A 27,337-nucleotide genomic window follows, 5' to 3' on the forward strand; every position below is an offset into this window, starting at 1 on the left:
TGGCTGGCCCACTGAGAATGATTAATTTTGAATTTTGAGACAAAAAAAATTAGGGAATCTCTGATCCGCTTTAAGTAATTTGGAAATGCTTGCCTTCAAAGAATAATGTGAACCAACCAGGGTAATTATGGGCTGCTGCACTCTGCCCATTTACGCACCTTTCTGAATCCACTGGAGGCTTGAGAAGCCCATAAACAATAGTCAGTTATGTCAAATCCACTCTTATGACATAATGTCTGAATGCTGCATGAGGTACTCCAGGACCCCTGTTATTTCTGCCTGCCTTCAGAATGACATTTTCCGCAATGGGATGGCTATCATGAAATACTGCCATGACTTCATCCTTGTGTAATTGGATAATATATCTCTGTTGCTGAGCTTCATGGACCTGTTTTTTCATTCAACAAAGCAATATCTATGGTCATTTCACACAGTATCCTTTCTGTCTAGCTGTATGGGGGGGGGACTTTAGTGTGAACCATCCTTGTATATGAAGATGGCAACAGCTAATTCTCTGCCAGCATGACCAGTGATCATGGATGAAGGGTGTTGTAGTCCAGCAGCACCCAGAGGGTCAAAGGTTCCCCAGTTCTCATCTACAGCTGGGTAGGACCTCCACTGGAAATTCTAGAGAACTGTTGATGATGGCCTCTTGGACTTTCTCTGAGGTGGTTTGGTGGCTGAATTTGAGGCTGGTGGGGAAGTCCAGGAGATGCAGATATGCTAATGAAAGTGGATGAGAGGTTTTCCAAAGTTGAAGCAACCTCCACCCTTTCTTTTGACATCTTAAGTTCTTCCCTTTCCTTGCACATTTGACATGTAGACCTGCCATTCACTTTCCCTCCCCTCTGTGTGATTTAAAGTATAGTTTTGGATTTGGCCAGGGAGAGCTGGGTATAAATCTTTACTGGTCCATGTGCCCTTGCAAGTCAATCTCTCTCAGCATAATGTACCTCATCGGGTTTTTGTGGCAATACAATCCTATGTGTGCAACCCTGAGCTCTTTGGAAGAAGGGTGAGATACAAATGTGATAAAAAACTGTACTTATTCATGACAAACCATCTTAAGTGTCTTCTTGGTTTATTTCCTTAGTGACTATGGGTACGAAAGACACAGTAATAATCAATGTATCCCAGCATTCTGGTTCAGCCCATCTTCCCAACTGAAAGAATGCAGCCTTGGACAGAGCTACCTGAACAGCACTGGGTAAGTAGGCCCACAGCCTGTCACCACCTTGTACGGCAGGGCTGGCCAATGTGGTGCCCTCCATATGTTTTGGACCACAATTCCCATCATCCGCAACCACTGGCCATGCTGTCTATCTGAATCTGATGGACGTTGCCTTACAACAAAAGCTGGGGGTTGTACATGTTGGCTACCTGTGTTGAGGTACCTGCTTTGCCATGTCTGGTTCATTTCCAGGGTAAGCTGCTGGCTGATGTTTGCAGCCTTGCATTTGTACACCACCAGCTTATTCTTCAGAAAGCCATTCACGTAAAAAAAATGTCTAAGAAGAGATTCCCCAGGAGGCCCAAAGTTGTCTACTTTGGTGTCAAAATTAAACCCAAAATAGCAAAAGTTTTTTTGTGGCACTTGTTCATTTTAATACATATGGAATCAAGCCACTGAGGTAGAAGCAGAATAGTGCTCACTTATCCCCATTCTTAAACCCCATACATCTGAGAGGTAGGCTTGAATAGAGCCTGTGTGTGCATACGAGCTGAGTGTGCATAGGTTCTGTTCAAACCTTACTTAAACTTTTAAAGAAAGAGACTCAGAGCTCTTTGAGACCTTATATTAAATGTTCATGTTTTGCTAATTCCAGCTCAGTTTGAAGTAGCATAATAACCTGAGGACAATTGGTTCTTCTGGATTAACACTGGGCCAAAGTATTCAGCCCACGCTTATTTGTTGGTTTCAGGGGTGAGGTGAAAGCTTCTCTCCACCCCAAAGACTTGAATAACCTTCAAGGACTCAGCAAATTCTAATACTTTTCTGGGGATTTAGCTTACCATTATTGACAAGAGTTTCGACTTTTTTTGCCAGAATAGGAACAACAACACTTTGCTTCCACTTCAACAGGCAGCATAGCAGTTCCTTCTAATTTTGAACAGAATGCCCCAAGGGGAATAATGTTGGAGTTGCTGAAGTGACAACAAAGCATTTTTATTCTGTGGGGTGGAGAGGAATGGGAAATCTCAGCTGGCTCATCAATAATGGTAATCTACTCTTCCACAAAAGAATATCAGAATTTGACAAGGCTGCCCTGGAAGTCGCTGAACATTTGTCTCCTTTTTTTGTTGGACAAACAGTCCTATTCAAGTGGGATTCCAGATAACCAAAATCAAATAAAAGAGTGTAACAGCATGCATATCTCTTCTTTGGAAGTACACTGATGCAAAGTCAATGGCATGTGTTAAATCAGAGTTGGGGAAATATGATGCTCCAGAGCAATCTATCTAGCCAAGTGATTCTAAAACACGGGTCCCCAGCTGTTGTTGGACTACAACTCCCATCATCCATAGCTAGCAGGAGCAGTTATCAGGGATGACTCCTCCCAGGCCACACACCCCTCCCCATGGCACACCCTCTCTCTCCAGGCTCCACCCCTCACTGACCTTGCTTCACATTCTCCTTGAGTGCTTTTGCCTGGCTGTATTGCCAAACTGTGATAAAGCCTCTTTCTTGCCTGAATGGAGGGCAGAGAGTGGTGTGTGTGTGTAGATACTAGCCTATTGTATCTCATTATAATATATATTCCTTGTTCCACTCACCTTTTCCTCTGGTTGTGCCCACTACTGATATGTAGCCACAGAAGGTTGTCCAGAGAAATATGTGTCCCTTGAGCTGAAAAAAAATCTAAATTTGTGTCTAAATGGTTTCTTAACAAGGGAGTAAGGAACATTGAAAGAGAGAGAAAACCAGTGAAAGGGAGAGTAATGATCTTTCCCAACCTATATTTTGCCTGTGTGCATTTCTACAGTTTAGTGTGGCATAGATCTGTTTTGGTGCTAACAACAAAAAGCTGAAATATAATGGATATTGAATGCTGCAGTTGATAAAAACTTTCAATTTCTTTACATTTCCTGTTAGCGAGCACAATGCATATGCTATCAAACGTTGGTTTTTTCCCCCCTTGTGAAATATGACATTTAAATAAACAACTCAACCCAACTCAAATTATCATATTTCACAGGTATCGGAGGATTGTTTCGAATAACTGTACGGATGGACTGCGGGAAAAGTATGCTGCCAAGCCTGGACAGTGCCCAGGCAAAGCTCCCCGAGGTCTGCATATCCTCACATCCAATGGCAAGTTGGTAGCGGAACAAGGGTTCAACACAACCTTCAGAATCCTCATGGAAGAGGTACCACTGCTAGGTTGATGATAATATAGGATTCCTTCCCCTTTTGCTGCTCCCAACCTTTACCCTCTTCTTCATGCATGATGAATTTTAAACATCACTGAAGGTGTGGTGGATGAAAGTCTGAGTTAAAATTATAAGACTTTTAGTAATCATTAACAGCATTTTCATTTTGTTACTTCCTAGAAACATTCTGGATTTTATAACTGATGACCCCGTAAACCTTTTTGTGGGGGTTGTATTGCAATGCTGTTCAAGACAAAAATGTTAACTATATAATATAAGCTAGAGAGAATCTCAGACTTTGCCTTCATGAGCACCACAAAGGTAAAATGAAGCTCAAAGATGCCACCGTTTGAACTTCACTAAGGATAATTGGTAGCCTCCTTGTCTCTAGCCATAGGGCAAGCAAACAAAATAAAGGAAAAAGGGAGCCAAGAAGCTTTCAAGGCATCCTGCTTCACCATCCCAGGTTTCACAGCACAGCAGGGTGTTCATTCGCTTTTATTTTCTGGTTGAAAAAGGGCAAGTGCCCGGACCAGTCAGACATCAGAATGAGAGCTAATAGCGATGGGGTTAGGACTCCACTGACCTCTGTCTTGGCTTATACTGGGAACCTCACTTCAGAGCTTAGAAACCACTGATTTAAGCCTATCAAATTGCTATGTTTTATTTATTTTTAAGATCATTGATTTTGTTCCGGAGTTCCGTGTGTCTTGAAGATTCTAGATCTGCCTTTTAAAAGCAGTTTAACTGCAATCCTGTACAGGTCTACTTAGAAGTAAGTCTGATTGAGATCCATATAGCTTACTTCCAGGTAAATAGGAGATCTGAAACTTTAGGATCCTAGGATTGCAGACTGTTTCTCTGAAGCCACCTAGCAATATTCGACCCAACTACATGTTTAGCTTCCTTTTATTTGACATTCACCCCAAACCCTAATGGTTTATTATTATTATTATTGCTTGCCTTACTAAATATGTTCAGCCCATTTGTAGCCTGGCCTTCTTTCAAATGCAGCATACATAGAATTAGGAGCAGCCACCAACTTTTCTCTAAAGTGAAATTTCAGTATGAATTTAGAGGGTTTTGCTTGGACACAGTACTGAGGCAAAACTCCAATGGATGCCAAAGACAGGGAGATATCATTGTGTGATGCCTACCCAGGATTCATAGAATACATGGAAGCAGGTTGTTAACACAAGGTGTGCTTTGGGTATTATCTGTATTTCACCAGCACCCAGTGTCTTTTTTGGGACTGGGGCTGGTGAAGAAGCTGTTCAGGCGGTGGACAAGGCTGATAAATCAGACTCAACTGTTGTCACGAATTTTTGCCTAAAGCAATATTTCTTTTTTAAAAAAATAATTTTTATTAACCGGCCAATCAAATCAAATCAAATCACATCACATAAATTCCGAATTACAAAGCCGAATTTTAAATTTTGTTGGGGGGGACCCATATTTCAAGATCCGAAGGGGGATTCTGATCATCTTCTTGCTACTGCGTTAATGTCCAAATCAGTCCAAATCAGTCCAAACAGAGTTCATAATTCTATCCAGTCTTATCTTGCTGTTTCCACATCACATCTTGTTCATATATTTTCTCTTTTTTCTTTATGATCTCTTCTGATAGTCTCCTTAAGCCGATAAACACCAATAATGATCCTGTGTGAATTTTTCCGTTCTTCCAATCCTCAAATCGAGATGGTTTCCATATATCATCACCTTCATAGATAACATCGCTCTTTCCATCGTTAATCTCGTAAAACTATCGCTCTTAAGTCCCTCTGAGGAGTTTCACCCACAATTTAAAAATCAGCTCTATTTCTCTCTTTCTCCTCCCAGACTCAAGACCTCTGACAGATCTTCCCAATATGGCGACGGCATTTTTAACTGCGTCATTTCAAAGCTCTTATACATTCCATGCTCTTCTTAAAACATGCTTTGGTTCGAAAGTTTATCTCCACACAGCCTTAAATCCACAGCTTAAGTCCTTAAAACGACATTTCTGACTTGTAAGGGGAGGGGATTCTTGTTTAATCACATAAGAAAAGAAAGAAAAGTTTCCCCCCCCTCCCCCATCAGTCATTTGCCATACCGAATCTTGGCGTATCTTCTCATGATTTATTCTTGTCTTGTTTTACCAGAGATCTCTTCTGTTAGCAGTCTTTACTCCCCCTCCTTCCTTGAAATATGTGCATTCCTTCATCCAAAATGTTTCTTTTTGAAGTTCTTGCAGCTAGTGGCGTGGATCAGGGATGGCGTCCAGGAGCAACGGAATCCCACAGGAGGGCTTTGTGCCTAGTGCCCCCATCCCCACAAATTCGGGGGTGGTATAGGGCATAGCAGGCAAGGACAGTCCCCCCCCCACCATCCGGGGGGGGGGTAGGGAGGCTAATTACTCCCATCATAGCCTCCAAATTACCTCGTGTGGGTCGGAGAGATGTTACTGTCAGCCATCTTCTGATGTGCCCCCTAGTGGCCCCGCCTAAAGCAATATTTCAATGTGATTTTAGAGGTTCATGCTTGGGTAAAACATCTGAAGAATTTGAAGGGGAAGGGAAAAAAGAGTTCTGATACTCCTAGTGAAATTTCTCAGGGGAAGAGTATCTACATACCCCACATGGTGTTTTTTCTATTACATTGAGACCTGCCAGTGTCAGGGAATTGCTCTGTGACTGAGTGTATTTCTAAGTTGTTATTTCTGAGACAGAGTAACACCAGAACCAGTGGTCAGGGATGATGGGAATTTTAACAGCATCCCTAAGTGCCTTTCGGCCTGGAGATCATGATTCTTCCCTTTCTTGTTGTACCAAGCTCATTAGAGAGCCTGAGCACATAAAGAACAGTACACACAAAGCATTTTGAGCATATTGTAGTGTCTTGTTTTTTGGTTTGTCTGTTTGCTGCTGTTTTGGAATAGGCTTTTAAAAGTGTTTTATAAGAGCAAACACAATTGATTATTAGAGGTTGGCATGCAACAAAACTCTTCTGAACATAGTGATTTTATATTGTTTTTGAGCCTGTCCAGCTGGCTTTATCTACTAGCAGTTTCAACTTTACAGGCTATCTGCACATTATGTTCAATGTGTTGCTTTCACTTGCTTATCTGTTTTATAGCATCCTGTTGGGTGGGGAAAGAATCAGGACTGGGAATGTGCATGCAGGAAGTCACATATCCTTCCATGTTACAGACCCAGTGAACATTGCTGTCCATCTCCAAAGCTGCTATTTGCCCCAGGAATTAAGCTGCTCTTTGTGTCCACAGTACTCTTCCAACCCTGCCTAAGTGCACATTTTGACGTTTTCATGAATTCATCTCATATCACGTTAATGACAGGTGCCATTGACAATGCCAGTGATAGCAGATGCAGCTAACAATAACAGCAGCAGATGTGAATCCTTATGCTAGCAATACCAGGTGCATAATCACATATACTAATAGACTAAGAAGTCTATATCCAGGAATGTTTATTTAGGAATAATCATTTATATCCCCAAATAGGGATGAACAAATCTGCCAATTTCAGCTCTCTCTGTTTCTCATTTTTCCAGACATAAATTCATTTCTCCATATTTTCACAGCAATCGTCATGAAAATTTGTCAGCAGTTTAGTCCAGTTTTTCCTAGTACTATACATATTTTATATGCAGTTTTAAATAATATACCCACTATTGCAAACAATATTCCCTACCATAATGCATTTTTCTCCACGTTAGTTGAAGAACTGCATCCTAAAATTCAGCAAAGTGCAAATTTAGAAAAACAGCTGTGTTTCAGTTCATGTAGCTGTGAATTAGGCACTTTCTCATTAAAATCCAAATGAAATTGGACCCCCTTCCTCCCATGGATCTTTGAAAATATCACTTATATAGACATATCCTCAAATTATCCAGAGAAAGGCATCTTGTTGTGGGTAATTCTAGTGAGAATGCTGAAATAACAAAGTTGCCCCACATCCAGAAGATGTAGTCAGGGTTTTTGTTTTTTGCAGGGAGGGTAAATGGGCAAAGCTATGTGTAATGGTTCTAGGGATTGCTTGTGCGTAAGTTGCCTTTACTCATGGCTAGGTTGCATGGTTGAACCCTTTTTGACAGGACAGCCTCTATTCCGTGGTTGCCTCAGTCGCTGGCAGAATCCGTCAGTGGGCGTTTCTTAAACCGCTTCCAACATAAAAGCTGTTTGACGCCCAGTCTTCTCCCCCGTTGCCTGCGCGAAAGCTTTCTGCGCAGGGTGGGTGTGGGCAAAGGAGCACTTGTCCCCTCTCCACTGGTCTCCTGCGAAGAGTCCTGGAGCCACCTCTCCGATTCCTCTATCTCCTCCCCTTCTCCACTGGTGTTACGCTGATTACCTTCCCCAGCGGATGGGCTATCCCTCCTCCTACTAGGACCCTCTCCACCATCGTCCGGGAGCCCCCTCACCGCCTCCCGCTCCGATGGCAGTTCCCTGACACTATGCAACCAGTTGGTCAAATATTCTAACAAGCTCCTACTGTACTGTCCCCATCACCTCAGGATGGCAACCACCTGGATTTCTGAGATGCCTTATATGTAACTTACTTTCTCACCACCATTCATCAGTTGTCAAGCACACCCAATTTGCAGACTTGTGAGCTTTAAGACGCACCATTATCACATTTCCATTTGATCATTTTACAGGACTAGCGCTATAAAAAGTGCCTCTCAAATATATCCAGCAAGCAGTGATTGTTATCCATTTGAAATGCCTCCACTTCATTTCCACCTTAATTTATATTCATAAACTAAGGGAAAGCTGACATTGCATGTGTGGCGGTTGATACACCTTTCACAATTTTATATACAGGAAACATAGTTGAAAGGAATAGGATTAGCGGATCGCTGCAATGCGGAGCAGGCTAGTAAGAGGCTGGAAAGGGGATCTGCTTCTCTTTAGATACGAGAACACTGTTCCTTTTCTCTTGAAAACTACAAATACACAATGAGGGCATGGGTTGGGAATTGTGGCTGCAACATTAGCAAGCTGAAATGGTTCGATAAGAAAAATGATATGAAATTATATGCACCTCTTATGAACCAAGAGGTGCATATAATTTCATATCATTTTTGTTTCGTTTGCTTAAAAATCCTATTTTAACTGTATTTTTATATATATATATAAAATAAAGGACAGTAGTAATGAAATATCCTCTCCTTGTCTCATGCTATGTGGTACGCTGAAAGAAATAGATTGACCTCTGGAAGAAAATTGGTTAATCTAGGCCAGATATGATTATAAGGAGATGCGCAATTATCAGTCTTTAAGCTATGGCAGCACTGATTAACACAACTTAGAGCTATACTTTCTCAGTGCCAAAAATCTCTCAGGCAAAAGAAGGAAGTTCTTGCATTGGCTCTGCCAGGAATCTCTTCATCCAACAGATAACAATAATAGCTTATGGTTATAGCATGCACACATTTTCTGAACCACAGTCAAGGCCTCTTGTTTTGCAATATATAACAGTCTGCCAACGGATCACTTTCCTTCTTTGGCAATTCATGGTGAGGAACAAGCTGTCCCGAAGCAGCTATCTCTTTTCAAGACTTGCAAATGCAGTTCTAAAAGAGCAGTTAACTTTTTAAAAAAATACATTGTTAGCTACTAAACCCAGAGATCCTGGTCCTTTAACAACTAAACCAATAGTCTATCTGTGCTACTCAATTTTGAGGCTAACTATTGTTTATAAAATGTACCGGTTGGTTCAGAAGCTGCCTTTATCAGACCACTGCCCACCCAGTTCAAAACTGTCTGTGTTGACTGGCAGTAGCTCTTTTGGGTTTCAGTCAGGAGTTCTCTCCCAATCATACTTGAAGATGGTGGGGATTATTTTGCATGCAAGGCAGATGCTCTGCCACTGAACTATGGCTGGTGCTACAGTGCCAGAAATCCGTAAATCCACTGTATTCAAAGAGTCAGTTAAGGCTTTTAAAGGGGACCCAAGTGGTTGCTGGGAGATCCGATTTTTATTCTCAAGTCTCAAAAACCAGCTTCACTGTGTTTCTGGAGTAGACCAGGTAGCAGGATTGCTTTTATTTACATTCCTATTTAGTAAAATATGTGAGTGTTGTGTGGGCTAAACCACTTGTGGGCTAAAGATCTTGAAACAACTCCTAATGTTTGGAGATGCAAAATAATTTCATTCTACTCTCTGAAACTTCCTTGAGCATATCCGAGTGGTTCTTTGTTTCTTTCTGAGGTGTGTTGTTTTGCTTAGATTCTGTTACTCAACAAACAGAACAGAATCCTTTCAGACTGCAGGAGTGGGTTATGATCCCCTAAAGTAGAAAATTAACACAACAGAGAGCAGGTTGTGCTTGAATGTCATCGCTCACCTGTAACTGAAGTTGTGCCATCTATGCTAGATCTCCTATACTACACCTAGACATTGGTCACTGGCCCACCAACTTCCTTTCAGGGAAAATATAAATCAACCAACCCTAAACTATATGGCACAAACTTTAACATTTAGAAAATCTACCCTGCCTTTCTTTTCTTTTCTCATTTTTTATTACCGAATATATCCTGCAGCAAATATCAGGTGGCCACTTATTGCATTGCAGGAAAAGTTCAAAGCTTTTGGGCCATGTTTATGCTAATAAGGTTCTCCTTAGTGGCAGTGCAGTGTATAACATAAATCACCCTTATCAGCCACATTGCTAAACCACTGTGTTTCCTTCTGCAGGGTGATCTCCAGAGGACAAATATCCAACTAGATTTTGGAGATGGTACTGCTGTGTCCTATGCTAATTTCAGCCCTATAGAGGATGGTATCCGACACATTTATAAGAGCACTGGGATCTTCCAAGTGACAGCTTATGCAGAAAACAACCTGGGTTCTGATCTGGCAGCACTCTTCCTGCATGTGATCTGTAAGTAGTTACCTTTGGTGGGCTTTGAAAAAGCCCCTCCATAGGTTGCATGCATAGTTCATTGTTTTGGAAGACTCCATCCTTAATTCCTGTTTTCCATATTACAATTACTTGGGTTTTTTTTACTGTTTGACATGCTTTACCATTCTTATCTCATTCATTTGTACAACAGCCTTGTACTATCTTCTTGAAGCACAATCCTGTACACTAGTAAGTCCCATAGGGAGGTAAATGAGCATAGGATTTCAGCCTGAATGTTCTTATTTTACATATGGTGAACAAGGACCAACAGGGTGGATCCAGTTAGAGTTGAACTTCTCCCCACTGAAATCACTGGGACTTCACTTGATCAGGACTAACTTCTCACACTGATTTCTGGGCACAAGGCAATGATTCACCAGTGCTCACCTAAGGAGTCCTATTAGCTTGACCCCATGCTCAATTCCATCCTTGCCTCTTTTGTAAAAAAAACCTATTATAAATTGTATTTAACAGAGCACATTGCTCTGAACTTGCAGCTAATTAAACTCAGTGCTAGCCATTTAGAGTTTTTTGGAGTGGCTAAAACTGGTGAGAATTTATACAACTTTGTTCAAATACGCTAAAAACAAATATACAAATTGTAAATGTATGGTACAAAGCAACAGCCATAAATTGAGCTGTAAATAAAACAATTGCATGAACTTATATAATATTCTTACATAGGTTTGAAAACATAGAGTGAAATACAGTAGTGTCTTTCCACCAATAGAACAGTCAGCAGTGGCAGAACACACATGTGCCTCTCTGGAATGGAATGGGGGGGGGGGTGTTGCAGGTGGAAGAAGGTGTAAGGGAAAATCTAGTTATGTGATGTTGGATATTGCCCATCTGCATTTCTTTTCCTTGATAAAGTTGAATTGCTACTGATTCTATGAAAAGGTATTTCCTAAAATATTTTCTTCTTACCTTTTTGAATTCCTGGTGGTTCTTTTGCTAAGGTTCCTAGTGTGGCACCCTCAGAAGGCTCGCTTGGCGTCTACCAGGAACCCCACTCCTCCCAATTTTCTACTGGAATTTGTTTTGGTTGTGAGGGGAAGAGGTTGCCTACTTTTTGGTCTGTGTTTTATTTTTTAGTGGTTTCTAGGAGTTTTGGTGGCAGGATTCTGGGCATTACCAGTGTTTCTTTTGTGAAATGAATATTTTGTGACACCCACAGTAGTTGCTTATATTTCTAAATGTGTTCCTGGGCCCTAAAAGATTGGGAGACCCTGCTTTTTGGGTGCAGGTATCATGTGTAGTAACCATAGGCAACTCACATTTCAGAGTTTGACGTTTCAGAGTGCAAACCATGTATTTGAAATATGATTGTTTCAGCTCTTCATTTGCACTTCACCTGAAGCATGCCAGCAACGAAAGATGCTACTATGATTTTCTACTGATTGAGGGTAGAAGGAAGGATCAGAGGAGTAGGACATTAAAAAGAAGTCTGGCAGATTTTCTGCATTGAAGGTTGGCAGGCAAAAAGTTACAGGGAACAATGATGTCAGCCTTTTACAAGAAACAGTTGGGATCAAGTTCTGAGAATGTTTTTTTGGTGATAATGTCACAAAGAAAGATTGTGAAACTGAGGTTTTTTGCTCTTCTTATACAGAATTCTCCAGTTAGTTTTAGAGAGAAAGGCTTCATTTGCACTGAACATTTAAAGTCCATATCTTGTAGGACTCTAAGTCTCATCAGCTGCAGCCATCGTGGCCATTTGTCAAGTATGATGGAAGCTGTAATCCAACAATTTATGGAAGCCATTACATTGGCTGCCCTGGGTAGATCATACTAGGTTAAATGGATCTCTGTTCACATCACCTCCAGCCAGCATGACCAATGACTGGGAAATATGTGGGTTGTAGCCAAATAGAAGAATGCTGCTGTAAAGATTATGGAAGCCAAATGCATTAATGAATTGCTCAAACATCACCCTTCATCTGCATGTCTTAAAGTACCTTATAGTCTTTATGGTTCCTTCTTCAATACTGTCAGCAAGAAATGTAGGATTTCTACCACCTCTGCCTATTCATCTTAACCAACTGAGAATCATAAGACTGAGTTGTGCCTCACTGAGAGCCAGTGTGGTGTAGTGGTTGAGAGCGGTAGTCTTGTAATCTGGGGAACCGGGTTCGCGTCTCCGCTCCTCCACATGCAGCTGCTGGGTGACCTTGAGCCAGTCACACTTCCTTGAAGTCTCTTAGCCCCACTCACCTCACAGAGTGTTTGTTGTGGGGGAGGAAGGGAAAGGAGAATGTTAGCCGCTTTGAGACTCCTTAAAGGGAGTGAAAGGTGGGATATCAAATCCAAACTCTTCTTCTTCAACTGCACAAGTCTAATATTCCTGCTAAGGATGATTGAATTAGGTTGCATGGAGAAATTGATGCTCAAGAGGGAGGCTCTTCTTCATGTGCCACCTCCTCATGAGGTCTGGAGGGTGGCAACATGACTATGGGCCTTTTCTGTTGTGGCTCCCTGCATGTGAAATGCTCCCCAGGGAAGCTCACCTGGTGCCTTCATTACATATCTTTAGACAGGAAAAAACATTCCTCTTTCCCCAGGCCTTTGGCTGTCTAAACAATCCATGGCCTTTCAAACGGGGGTAGAGGGTAGGGTTAAAGGGTATTGTTTTTGTTTCCTATGGAACATGGAATATGTTTTGGTGTTTCTATATTGTCAACCACTCTCTGGTCTTCAAATGACATGTGGTCTAGAAATTTAATAAATAACTACTACTACTACTTATTGGGGTAGTGATGAAGTGGGATAGGTATTTACAAGTTCAATTTCCCTGCTGGAATGAAGGTATTATTTAAAGTCCCAGTATCCCTGGTAGAGAAATGATGCCATTCATATCAGGTTTTGTGCCCTTCAAGCCTTGGTTATGCTAGTGGGGGCTTTGCATTGCACAAACATTTTGCATTCACTCATGTGGAATGTGTGCAAAAGATCAAGCCCTTTCCACTAGGACCGTATATAGAAGTATCTTATTATGTTTCATGGTTACCTTTCCCAGCCAGGACTAATTATCATGAGATCCCACGGAGACTGTGCAAAGAATAAGGTTCATGATTACAGTGTCAGATACGCATAATTAAGCCTCTCTAGTGTTAAATATCCATGGAAGAAAAATATTTTATGCAAACTCTCTTAAACTCATACTGACAGAACATATTGGACCTTGAGCGTTCACCAGCAGGAGTGTTAAGGGGGTAGCCTAGTGGGTCTGAGTCCTAGATCTTTTGCAATCAATTCCAAATCTTTCTTTCCCCCGTTAAAAAAAAATCACTTTGAAAATGGCAAATTTGCTTACAGGACAGCTTTCCCTATGAAAATTGGCCTAAATCTGCTAACTTATAAATGAGCAGATGCAAATGTTATGCAAATCTGTGTAATGGGCCTGTGCACAAACTTTTTAAGGACTTGGAAACATCCCCTGCATATGCATTTCCATTGGTTCATTCAGGCTCTTATTGTGTCCATGCGTGCATGTGTAGATAAATGTTTTTTCAGATTGGTGTCTGCATTGTGATGTATGGGTTTTAATGTGTATGCACTGAAGAATCTTTCAGAAAGTCATCTTATGGATGCAAAACAATATATTAGAACTGGCCTAGAGAATAAGTTGATTAACGGTGAGATCTCCCACCTGCTTGTAATTAGAGCAGTTTACCTGACTGTAATATCTGAGCAGGCTCAAGAAATGATCAGTTATTTTGAGCATGCCCACTGCAGAACAATGACAAATTATCATTCAGTTCCATACACGCTTGCTAACGAAAACAATGGCGGGGGGGGGGGGGACCAGATGGAGAGAAAAACTAAAGTTTCAGTTTGAAACTTCAGATTTTCCCATCTGTTTGTAACTTTTTTTTGTCCACTCTTGGTGACAACCTAAATGCCTAATTTATTGAAATGAAAGCTTAACTATAAGTCTGCTGTTTTGCTCTGAGGGCATTGCAGTAACTTGGTTAACTTTAAGACAAACCATTTCACCTGCCAGTCTAGTTTCTGTTTTCATAACCTCTGCGACTTCATATGTGCTTGGGCTTGGTTTTGTATAAAAAAGCACTCTTTTCTATAGGTATCTTCCCAGAATATTTCAGGAACTTTGTAAGAAGGAATATATGAGCACAAATTCTTATGCTCCATGCCTATTCTGAAAAGTAATCATGTACAATATTCAGTGTGTATCCCTTTCAAATATGTCTCAGATGCAGTAACTGGGAAATGGAATGGGACCCTAATTCCTAGGATTTCAAAGAAACATCCCTGAATCTTACATGCATGTATCCTCCACAGTTGATAGGGCATGTGCATATATTTAAACTTTTATTTCTGCACCCAACTAGAATATAGAAACAGATTCTGCCCATAGATTTTACCTTTTGGCAAGTAAGTTAAACGAACCATAAGGATCCTGGAACTAGACTACTAATGGATTGTTGCTAGAGGATCCATTGCACACTGGATTCTTGAATTTTGCTAATTAAGTTTTAGCTATATTTGGATTTATTTAAGATGACCATGCGGTTTACGTTGTGTATTTTGACAGTTTTGTAGTTTGCAAACTAGCTTTAGTACAATAACTTAGAAAGATGGCATATGGTTTTAAAATGTAAGGAAATACAGCACAACAGACTGAAGGCTTATCCACAAGCGACTATGGGAAGTATTCAACTAAGTTGTACTCCCAGTAGACCTATCGAAATTAATGGACCTAATGTTCATTCATTTCAGTGGGTGGGATTCAACTAACGCAAAATGCTAATGGAAGCCACCACAAGGGCTCCTGCTAGCGCAGTGGAGCTTTCCCTGCCGCCCTCCTCTCATGCCCTCCATGCCTCCCCCAGACCTGCTCTAGAAAGTCAGGAGAAACCCCAAAACAGCAAGTTAAGGGAAGGAGAGGGAGATTGTTTCATCTGCAAACAGAGATGCTTGCACTGAAGTGACAATGAGATGAGCACAGCATTGAATTTCTCCCAGTGGATCTACTCTGAATAATTACCCCATGTTTACTGCCTGCAATTATCACTCTGCCCAGAATGGACATGTGAAATTGCCATCACAGATCATACTTGTAGAACATCATTGCTATCAGTGAAGGCAAGGTTAAGTAGTTTCCATAGCTGACTCGGATATTATGGTGAGTTTTAACCCTATTATGACTGGTTAGCAAAGCCATAAAGGTACCCCTGCCCGTACGGGCCAGTCTTGACAGACTCTAGGGTTGTGCGCCCATCTCACTCAAAGAGGCCGGGGGCCAGCGCTTGTCCAAAGACACTTCCGGGTCATGTGGCCAGCGTGACATCGCTGCTCTGGCGAGCCAGAGCCGCACACCGAAACGCCATTTACCTTCCCGCTAGTAAGCGGTCCCTATTTATCTACTTGCACCCGGGAGTGCTTTCGAACTGCTAGGTTGGCAGGTGCTGGGACCGAACAACGGGAGCACACCCCGCTGCGGGGATTCGAACCGCCGACCTTTTGATCAGCAAGCCCTAGGTGCTGAGGCTTTAACCCACAGCGCCACCCGCGTCCCTATAGCAAAGCCATAGACAAGTTTAATTTTTAAAAGAAGAAAAGATTTGGAGTCGTTGCACATTTCTTTGTCAGTACAACAGGTGGAATTGTATATACTGTTATACACCAACCTTTGGTTGCTACAAGTGTATTAAGTTTTTTAAAAAGGCATTTTTGCATTTAGCCGCTTTAAAATTTGCACACTTTGCACAAATTAGAATTGTACAGAAGGAATTTCTAATACATATCACTGTGTTTCCTTTCCACAGGTCCAGTAGAGCGTGTCGATTTGAGGGTCCCCTTTGTGGCCATCAGGAATAAGGAAGTAAATATCACAGCTGTGGTTTGGCCCAATCAGTCGGGTACCCTCACATACTTCTGGTGGTTCGGCAACAACACAAAGGTTTGAGCCTTTTTAAAAATGAAAAAATGAAAATAAAACCGTGTTTATTTTCTTTGAAAGGATTCATATTTGAATCGTGTGATGTTTTGATTTTATATGTGGAGCTCCACCTTATTTGAAGCCACGGTAAAAGCAAGGTAATTTTTCCTTGCTGTTGAAAAAAAGCTTCTTTGTTTTCTGAACTTTGCCACTGCCCCTCTCTCAATCTCTCTCTTTCTCTCTGTTTTTGTACCACCCCTTGTTGTTTGCATGAGTTCTGACAATGTGCAGTTGGTTATTATTGGAACATTGTGTGCAGAAGCTATTATTGTTACTAGAATTCAAAATTATACACCACTATATCTACTGGATAATGGTGGGCTTTCTGCTCAGCATTTAAAAACCACTGGTGATCAAATAAGCATCATTTCCAATATGAATGTCAGAACACACTTGTATTTTTAGAATCTCACACAGTGTTTTAAATCCAATGGGGACTGAATAACTTTTGGCATCTGTGAATTCAAGCTAAGATCGTAAGCAGCTCTCTCTTAGGCTGTCCATGCTGTTTGTGCCTTTGGGGACATTTCAGAGAAACTGAACAGCAAAAGTGCTGTTGAATGCTCAGTCACAATCAGTCACCTATTCCATAGAGCCATGCCGATAAAAATTATTCTGATACTAAGGAATCTGCATAAATATTTGTGGGGGGAATGTTCTAGTGATTGTTTAATTTAGATGTTTACCTGGAAGATAAAATATTTTCTTGGTACGATTGCTTAGCCACAAACTGGGATTTCATGTCTTGCTTGAAAGACTGTGGGTTTCAAACTATATTCAGCAGCTCCTCACAAATGTATCAGCAGTTCCTAAATGAGAAGATCAGTATTGGTGAATGAGCTTTCATTAAATAGAGCTTATTTGCTACTTCTCATTTCACTGCAATATAGGATGTATTCTGAATTCATGTGGGGCAGGAATGGAGCCCTGCAAACTTGGCCCATTGTCCAGTGTGAAACTCATTTGTGCCCTAGTATGCACCCAGGGGATCTAAACCCCACTTGCCAGAATCAGATCATATTATACCCTAGGGCAAGAGTGGGACATAGGAAAGGTCCCCAGTCATTTCAGTTGTGAGTGTTCTTGGCACATACCTCCCCAGGAAGCATCATCACATAATGACATTAGCAGGCATTTAGTCAGAGAAGACATCTATTTGACTTTGACTTGCTAGGTTGGAAACTATTTGGAACCTAATATAGCGGTGGTCTCCCCCCTTTTTTAAAGAACAAAACATTGTAGTTTCTCTCACATACTGAGATATCTACACTTGGAATTTGCAAATGAGAGTAATTGTAGTTGCATTTTTGTACCTGCAATTTAAATCTTATCTATGCTTATGCCTCTGATTCCTGGGTGCACTCACAAACTTAAAGCTCTTTAAGCTGCAGATGCAAAATGGCACCAAAATAAGGGGCAGCTTAAAGCTGGTAATAGTATTTGGCTTTGCAAAATGGCAATAATCATGGGAAGGCCGGAACAGAATACTAAGCAATGCTAAGCTGCCATTCTGATAGTCTGAGGATTTACTGATATTTTCCACTGATTCACAAGGAAGGGAGCTAAAAACAGCTACAAAACTGCTGTTCTCCCAGGGCCCTTCTGCCTTTATTCTCTCTGGGGGGTTCCACTGTTCTGAGTTGTTATTACTCTCTGACCTCTATTGATGCACTCTGCGGGAGCAAAGAACTCTAGGGATTGTTTCCTTGAGCACCACAAGCCCACGAGGCTTGGGAGCAATCCTAGAACTCTTCACAGGAGTACTGATCTGTAGCCACAAAGTCTAAAAATCTACACTACAGCTTTTCAAATTTGATGGGTTAAAAACAACAGCATGCCACACATTCTGCAATGTTCTTGTTTAAACAAAAGCAAAATACTTTCTCAACATGATATGCAACGTTTCCCAGTTCCCCAGCATTGCTCTTTGGAGAGCTTGATTGCAGGACTTTGCTGATGTAGCCCCATAATAATCCTATTATTTAAGTCACTAGGCGAGTCTTTTGCAGTTTTAATATTCAGACTGATCCAAACAAAAGCATGACCTGTAAATCACAGAAAATGGTTGGTGGGTACTGCTGCTGCTTTTATAGTAGGCATTAATCTGTTGGGATGGTTGATGTTGCCATTGGTGTTGGAAAAAAGCACTTATGGCGAGCGGCAGGGTGGGCAGTGCGCCAATAGCATCCCTAGGCTGCACCTCTGGCCCAACACCAGATGCAGACCCTCCATTCCCTCTCCAAGACAGAGGGATTTTCCAGTGGTAGGAAGTAAAATTCCTATAGACTACAGCAGCACCTCCTTCCTGCCCCTCCAGTCTGGGCTAATATTGTACCGTGTACCCTGGTGGGCAGAGTTTAGTCAGAACTGACCCACCCATTTCCCCCTACCCAGGTCTTGGTAGTACACACCAGGACAGCCTGCTCATTGACAATCAGCATGATGGATCAGCATGATTTTATTATGGACCAACCTGGCATTCCACAGTGGAACCGCCATATTGCTGAGTACAGTGATAGAATGAGATTGGCACCACGGATAGGTGAGAGCTTGGTTCGGGGGATCTCAGACTCAAGCTTGGGATAAAATTGATTTTATTCAAGTTCTGCTGTAAATAAGATAGCCACTCCACATGTCTGAAAGCCAGTTGTGGCCAAACAGCCTTCTTGATTTTGCATTACAGCTTGCCATGTTGCACAGCCAGATTGATTTTTCACTGCATGAGAAGTAATTTTTCCTGAACAGATTTATCACATTAAAACAGCAAATTGGCAATGTGATGGCAAGAATCAGGCAAATACTTCATTGCACTGCCAGTTAGGACGTTAACCGAAGACACTGTGCAGTATAAACTGACTTTGATTTTTGTAGAATAGCCAGATTCTGGTGCCTTTAACCCATGGGAGGAGTGATGCAGATAGAGATGGCAATTTAGGCTATTTGTAGACTCATCGCTTCACTGCAGCCTCCTGCTTTAAAGGTACCACTGCAATATACAGCTCCATTTTATACACATCCTAAAAAGGGAAAGGTACCCCCCTAGACGAGCCTTAATTTCTTTTTCTAGATAGAGCTATTGTAGTGAATTGCTGGTCCACTGCTTTAGCAATATACCTAAAGGCCAATTTGCTTGGATTAACACAGGTCCAGTTTAATAAATGTGTCTGGCTGTCTAATAGGTTTTGAGCAAATGAACCTTAAACTCCTTGATTTAATTTAGAGTTAGTTCCCAGACCTCAGTGCATGAATTAAATCTAAGGAGCTACCTGAATGTTAAAACTCTGTGATGGGGGTGAAATCAGCCATGATCTAATAGGACATACACCATAAAAGGGAGGCAATTTTTAAAACAAAACTGGCTTCTTATATATTTCTTGACTTGGAAAGCACTGCTGAAGTCCCCAGAGTGGGTTGTAGCCCTGCAAAGGGTTTATGTAGAATTTATGTAGAATTTGAGCATAAAAGAATGACCTCATCTCAAAAAAATTATGCCAAGACTTGCAGGGATAAGAGAGTGAGAGAAACTTGGGAGGGGCACAATAACCTCCAAATAATCACAGGCTAAAAAGGTGCATGGCTTTAAACACAATCAAAGTTCAGATAGTAAACAGATAATGGCAAACTATTTTATTCCAAAACAGGACCAGGCCTTGTAGATGAGACACCATGGCAATACTCCAGGCCTGTACCCCGGCCCTGGTTCTGCACCCTATTGCTAACAGCAGTCATACACATAGACAACAGGAACATCAGATTGGAGTGGGGAAATGAGAGTAGGTGGCAATGAGCAGCAGTCTCACTCTTCCAAATATGTATTTGGAAATCTCATTCTTGCAGGAAGCGATGGCATCTGATCACCTCTTTTCATCACAGACACCCTAAATTTCTCCCCTGGCATAGGTAGCTACCAGTCCAATAGCATGCTCCAAGCAGACATAGAAGGACCATCAACATACATCTGTATGCAGGTTAACAACAGCTGTATTATTGATAGGTTTCCTTTAACCGTGGCTAGGGCTTTATTTGAGATGCAGAAGAGAGGGAATAATAATTTACTGGGGTAGTTGATTCCTGCTAAAAGTCAGCACCCAAGCTAGATTTGTTTCATTGAATGACTGACTCTTGCCATCACACCCATAAAGAGGACTCAATATGCAAAATGTATGGTATTAGGAGGGACTGGATCTCCACACTCCCATCTCCTGGGCATGGTTGCAGCCACAACCCATGGTAATTGGAGCAAAGGACCCAAATGAAATTCTCCCTCTTGGCTACATCAACCTTGGGCGTGTGAACCTGACATGCACACTATGGCCTCACTGTCTAGCATTCACCAAGGTGTGCATGTAAAGGGAGGCAAAACACTGGAATAGGAAAGAAGAAAGAAAAGAAAGAAAGAAAGAAAGAAAGAAAGAAAGAAAGAAAGAAAGAAAGAAAGCTTAATAAGTCTAGCCCCTGCCCCTTCTTGATTTGGCTAAGCAGCCCTCATGCCTACAAGAAGTCATTCCCTGGGAGAAGCCCCTGGAGGATTCTTCTCAGGAGTGTTACAAATTTGCCCCACTTTAGAGGAGCCACGCATTCCTAGGACCTAGTTGGTGACTCTTTTCCCACTCATATATACAAACTAAACTGATGCATTCAAATCCATATTTTTGTTTGTGTGACCCCTGTGATTACTAAATTAGAATAGAATACTAAATTAACTATGGATGCATATGACTTTTACAGCCATTCATCACCTTGGACAGCAGCATCTCTTATACTTTTACTGCGGAAGGAAGGAATACCGTCACAGTGCAAGTCTCAGCTGGCAGTGTCCTCATCCAGGACACCAAGAACATTGCTGTACATGGTAAGCAGACACAGACTAATTCAAGAGATACACCCCCCCAACAACTGTTTCTGGCTCCTCTTCCAATTCTATCCCCCACTTCACCAGCCCCACCACAGAGTTTAACAGTGGACAGAAAACACTTGGGATTGTGCATGCAGTCAAAGGTAACTGCTGCAGGCTTCATTCTAGGTTCCTTTAAGACATAGCAATCCTCCTTACATCCTTTGATACTTGGGTCTTAAAGGAGCCCAGAATGAAGGATAAACACGATGCCTAAAAACCTGCAGGAGTTACTGCCTTTTGTTGTTGGCATCTGTCTGTCTTGAGAGATAATGGAGTGCACCTCTGGGGGTGAAGCCAAACCCATGGAGAATCACAGCACCTGCTGTGGCATCACAGCATCTACTGTGGTTGCAGAGACTAACTCCTAACTGCTGCCTCCCACATTGTTTTTGCTGCAATAGCAGCACTGAAATGACCTATCCAGGACACAAGCCTGGGCAATGTGTATGGAGGTCCTGGACTACCCTGACAACAAGACCCCACTCTCAGCCTCACAATACATTTGGCACCAGCTTCGCTGCAGGAGTTGCCAGAAGGAGGTGTGCAAGATGCCATCCAACCATCTTAGGGACTCCACTCTCAATTTGTGTAGGGCTTACTGCTTATCCTTTTCTTCTCCTGAACATGTCCTGGAAAGCAGCAGGTATGATTTTTTTTCTCAGCATTTCCCATGAATGGGTACGTATAGCCACAAGGCAGTGGAGGTCTTCCTTCTCCTAGATGGGCAACCTTCCCAGGTTGACAAGCCCCATTTGCTCCTCATTCCCCTCTACAGCACATGCAGTAACCACCTTCTTGACTGTTGGACCCACTATTGGTCTTATCCACTCAATCCATCAGAGCCTGTCCCTAACTCACCAAGCGTTCAAGACCCATCAGCTACCCTCACGTTGTTTAGTTGGCCATTCAAAGCTATTTCCCAGGGTGTGGCCACTGTCCCATGCTAACAGCTTCTAGGAGCCACAGGTGAGAGCTGAGTGCAGGGTGGGGACTTCCTTTTACTACATACACAATTGACAAGTGTATTCTGTCCATCTACTGCTTGAGGACTTTGACATAAAAATTCTGAGGCCTCCTATTACCTCCCCTGCCCCCTCCACAAGCATTCATCATCCCTGGTTTCAATTACCCAGGCTCTCTTATGACATCTAAGCTAATGGCATCAAGACCTTGCTTCTAAAGCTCCATTGTGACAGTAGATCAGGTCAACTACATTAAGATAGTTGAGGCAGGCAAGGAACATATAATTCAAGTAGGAGAATGAAAGAGTGATGGGGACAGAGGCTGAGACAGAGCAGGACCACTGGGAAATATGGATGGCAAGACTCTCAGACTTCTTCTTACTCACTCTACTAATGACAAGAAGGCATTCTGTGATGGGTCAGAGAAGAGGTCCAGCTCTGTGAATCTATAAACTTGGCTGCCATTGAAATTTCCCTTGCTCTCCTGCAGTCAGTTAATTAGGAAGTAATTTCCTAGTGCCTCATGAATTGCAGTATCCTGATTCGGCTGTCATTAGCTCAATTGGTATCTGATTTGTTATGCATAACTACTCATGGCTGCCCATGGGGCTAACAAACAGATAATTCCTGCTTTTGGAAAACAGAAGATTTGCAGTAAGGATTTGTTCAGTGGAGCACAATGCATGCCAAGCATAATACAAGAACAAGCCCATTTCTCATACAAAGTGTCCTGGGATGGGGGAAAAGTGGTTGATTAAAAAAACAATCTAGTATTTTGTCTCCTTTATTTTACTCTCTTACTAGTATATTAGTATATATAATTTATATGGTACTGCACTATTCTCCCCTTCCCCCAATCTTTTTCATCTCACTCTTCACTTTGGATATTTCAGTGCAAAATGAACAATTTTTATAGTATTGTTTCAACTTTTAAATGGGAAGTTATTGTTTAAGTATTGTTCCCCTGGGTTTGGGACCAAGCTTATGTATAATATTCGTCACCACCACAGTAGTATAACCAAGTGTTTAGATTTTTCTTATGTTCCTAAAAGTTATGGATTCAAATTTAAGCCATTCTTATCCTAGAGGGAACCTTTCTGCTCCACTCAGCTATATTTAAGTATTCAATCATTTGGGAAAGTCAAAGGTGAGCTTTAACTTTGCTTCCAGACATACATTTTTGTTAGGTAGGTAGGTGTATGAAACTTCACATTTTAGAGCTGCTGTTTGACACAGTGAGTCTGAGGTCCAGAAAATGAATATTTTCAGCATCTGAAAAGTAATTTTTAAAAATTAGTTTGGGAGCAGGACCAAGAATAAGGATTCTTCCTATAGATTTAAGGAGCAGAAAAGTTAGTTGGTATTCCGAATGTCTGGTGGATTTTGCATTTCTGAGAACATGTGTTTCTGCTCTACCAGCCTTAAGCTGTAAAATAGATCTTTCTTGTCTAACATAGAAACTGATGCACCTTAACCATCTCAACTTAAACAGCTGGCTGGCTGGCAGGATTACAATGGAGTTTGACTGTGATTCTCTCTCTGCAGAATATTTCCAGTCTCAGTTATTATCATTCTCTCCCAATTTGGATTATCACAATCCGGACATACCTGAATGGAGAGAGGATATTGGCAGAGTCATCAAGAGAGCCTTGGTGCAAGTAAGTATTCACAAGCAGACCAATTAATAATAAGGGTAATTTTCTTACAGTCTAAGTAATCTATTGCAGGGTAATTCAGAAAAGGGAGGCTATTGTTCACAATTAGCAGCATTAGCAGCCACTGCATTTTTATCTAAAGCCAAGTACCATAATAGGACTTTGTAAATATTTTCCAACACTTTCCAGAACACCAGCAAAACCCTTCAAGGAAAGGCAACTGAATTCAGTTTGTTCCCTGAACAAGGGACTTACAAAAAAATCATCCGCTTCCTATCATGGCAAATGTTTTGCAGTCTTTAATCTCATTCATCCACCCAGCAACTGGGGTGTGTGGAGGTGTGCAGATCATTATTATTGTCATTATATGGATATAGGAATTTCTCATTATTCCAGTAAGTATATAATTGTTTATGACCTTTGCAGTTCATTTTTCACTTCTTTGAGATCTTTTTGGATCCCTGGGACACAATGAGAGCTTAAGAGAGACTATTCTTTGGATTCCATCTTTTTATTCATTTCTAGAACCATGTCCTGTTGCTTTCATTTGAGAAACAATAGTTGAGTTGTACTCTGTGAGAGTTGCACACATATGCACAACCTGCTTTTCTCTTTTGGAAGGGCATTTGCCCACTTTTTATTTTATTTTTAATATATATTGTATACTTCTGTAAACTTAAGGGGTCCCCTGAGCCTGCTGATACATCCTTCCTGTATGTGGGTAGTACTGTTTTGGCTATGTAAGCATCAGCACTCACCTTGTGGCGTTAGGAGATAAGAATGATATAAAGATAAGAATGTAAAGCTGGATCCAAGAAAGACCTTCAGATATTTTGTCTCAAATTTCTCTTTATTATTACTTGTTCTTTTTCATTGCAGATGGCTTATGTTCATGTTGCCTTTTAAAATCTGCTCGGCATACTGAGTTTTCGCACTTGGTAAACAAAGTGTGAAAATTTGCAGGTTTTTTTTTTGCCTACTTGTTATCCCCACTGCTGAAAAACTTTCTCAGTGTGACTTAATGATGATTCTGCTCCCTTTGATCAAATGCATTCCTGTTGCTCAGAGATAATAAATAAATAAATAAGCAAGCAAGCAAGTAAGCAAGCTTCATTTGCAGCATCTTGCAAACAAGATGTACACTGCAAGCATGTACAGTGGTGCCTCGCAAGACGAAAAGAATCCGTTCCGCGAGTCTCTTCATCTTGCGGTTTTTTTCGTCTTGCAAAGCAAGTCCATTAGCGGATTAGCGCTATTAGCGCTATTAGCGGTTATTAGCGGTTATTAGCGGCTATTAAAGGCTTAAGGGATTAGCGGATTAGCTGCTAAAAGGCTATTAGCGGCTATTAAAGGCTTAAGGGATTAGCTGCTAAAAGGCTATTAGCGGCTTAGATCAGCTGATAAGCGGCTTAGATCAGCTGTTAAGCGGCTTAGTGATCAGCTGTTAAGCGGCTTAGCGAACAGCTGTTAAGCGGCTTAGGGGCTTGGGAAAAAGGGGGGGAGGGGAAAAAACCCAGGAATCGCAAGGCATTTTCGTCTTGTGAAGCAAGCCCATAGCAAATTCGTCCTGCGAAGCACCTCCAAAACGGAAAACCCTTTCGTCTAGCAGGTTTTCCGTCTTGCGAGGCATTCATCTTGCGGGGCACCACTGTACTGTTGCAAGCAGTACATTGTTCAAATATGCCAGCTTCCAAGAAAACTTTTGGTCTGTTCTAGCCCAGTCACACCTGCTTTTTGCATTTGAAGTTTTATTAGCAGCTATCTATAGCTGGGGGAAAATAATGTGGCTTGGTTACTATTTATGCAATCGAAATATACAATAAATTGTATACTACAGTATTAATATTGATGTTACCTTTATGTTACCTTTAGGACAATATACTGTGCAGCCTATTTAGGATCAGACAGCAAAAAGCTGGCATTCAAAAATACCTGTATGCTATAATAATGCAGCTGATTTTTTTGGATTCTTGAATGTTATCATGCATGATTGCTGTTGCAAATCTGAGGTTAGGAATGTATTTTGAGTGGTATACTTGAATGGAGCAACTGTCTCTCTCCCTCCACACCACTTTTACATTTCGGCAGTATAATTTAGGGAGTCAGAACATCTTGCTGATGTACTTCATATCATCCAAAATCTACCAGTATAGTCTCAGTAGCAGGATATGACCGCAACTTTCATTTTTATGGGGTTGTTGAGAAGAAGTATGGTTTGGTCTTGCAAAACCATTGGTATCTCATGTATAGAAGAACCCAATGCTTTCTTATCTTCTCTTTTCATATTAGAACTCATACAAGAAGTTGAACAAAGAGTACCCTTATGATTACTACTAATCCTCCTTCTGGTCCTCTTCTTTAGGTGACTGGCATCCCTGAAGAGCAAGTTTTGGTGGCCGTGTTCCATGGTTTGCCCACCTCTGCAGAGCTTTTCATCTTGCCCCATCAAAACACCTCTGAGAGAAGGAAAGGCAGTGAAGGTGACCTGGAGCTGGTAAGGAGAGTGCTTCTCATTTTTCATGCATTCCAGCTATTAAGATTGTGGTTTGTGGTAATTTGCCACACTAATGCTGATTTCCTCAAGTTGTTGTAAATACCGATCTCTGCACAATTTCCTAGGAATTGACTGTTTTCGAGATTTAAATAGAGGATGAAATCTGGGACCAGATTCAATGGTGGACCTTGAGGTCTCCAATTTCAGCAGCACCAAAAATCCCCCTTCCCACCTCTTGCCTTCCATTGTACCTCCTAGTTGCGGCACCCCCAAGGCTCCATGCCTAGTGTGACCGAACCAGTCATGCTCCCCTAAATCTGCCTCTATCAGATTCAACTAATGAGTTCCGCTAGCAAAAGCATGTGTGAGGTCTTCTGCAAGTGCAATGGGGCTTTTCAACCTCTCTCCTTCCCTTGCGTGCCCCTGTGTCTCTCCAGATTGGCTCAGGGGATTGGGAGAAATGACATGTGGAGGAAGAGAGTGGAGATAGTTCTGTCAGTTGAAATGCTCGCGCCGATGGAACAGCCTTCTTAGTGCTATTATTTATCATCTTATTTATTCAGTTCATATCCCACCCTTCATCAGAGCATCACAGGGAGGTTTACAGGGCTATGTTGAATTCCTCTCATGGAGTACTTTGTTGGACTTGTAGGCATATATAATTTGAAGCTTTAGAGTTGTCTGACTGGATTTGACCTCCTATTAAAATTGTTCAGCTACCTTTGATCTTTTTTTTTAGAAAAAAGATATTGAAATTTCTAAGAGGTGGATGGACATGGCAGTTTTCTACTTGCCTATATGCTGGTTTCAATAGGGTTGTGACCACTGTTCCCAAGCACTTGGACAAGGCCTACCTACTGCATCCAATCGCAACCACACTTACAAGGAAACGAAGACTTACCTCTCTCTTGGCAGCTGCGTGACTAACTTTCCTAAGGCACAGCTCTTTATTAGATATATGCATTTTATTTATTATTTCTTCATTAGAAACATTTTAATCCTTATGGAGCATTGAACAATGGGCATGACTAAACTAGTCATGCCAGAATAAAATACAGTAATAGAAGTATGTTCCTCCAGCCTGTCCTGGGA

The 27,337-nt window shown here is 41.5% G+C and overlaps 1 protein-coding gene across 1 annotated transcript in view; it reads left to right on the forward strand.

Annotated features, from left to right (window-relative positions):
• SORCS3 (sortilin related VPS10 domain containing receptor 3) overlaps window positions 1-27,337 on the forward strand; it is a 405,333-nt gene that overhangs the window by 355,282 nt on the left and 22,714 nt on the right. Inside the window, exons 17-23 of the mRNA XM_083441626.1 lie at window positions 1,094-1,207; window positions 3,198-3,369; window positions 10,068-10,254; window positions 16,065-16,198; window positions 20,966-21,089; window positions 23,642-23,754; window positions 26,114-26,245. Coding sequence (XP_083297752.1) covers window positions 1,094-1,207; window positions 3,198-3,369; window positions 10,068-10,254; window positions 16,065-16,198; window positions 20,966-21,089; window positions 23,642-23,754; window positions 26,114-26,245 — 976 coding nt within the window. The remainder of the gene's footprint in view (window positions 1-1,093; window positions 1,208-3,197; window positions 3,370-10,067; window positions 10,255-16,064; window positions 16,199-20,965; window positions 21,090-23,641; window positions 23,755-26,113; window positions 26,246-27,337) is intronic.

The sequence above is a fragment of the Podarcis tiliguerta genome, assembly GCF_965153285.1.
Source record: "Podarcis tiliguerta genome assembly, chromosome: 5".
NCBI lineage: Eukaryota > Metazoa > Chordata > Lepidosauria > Squamata > Lacertidae > Podarcis > Podarcis tiliguerta.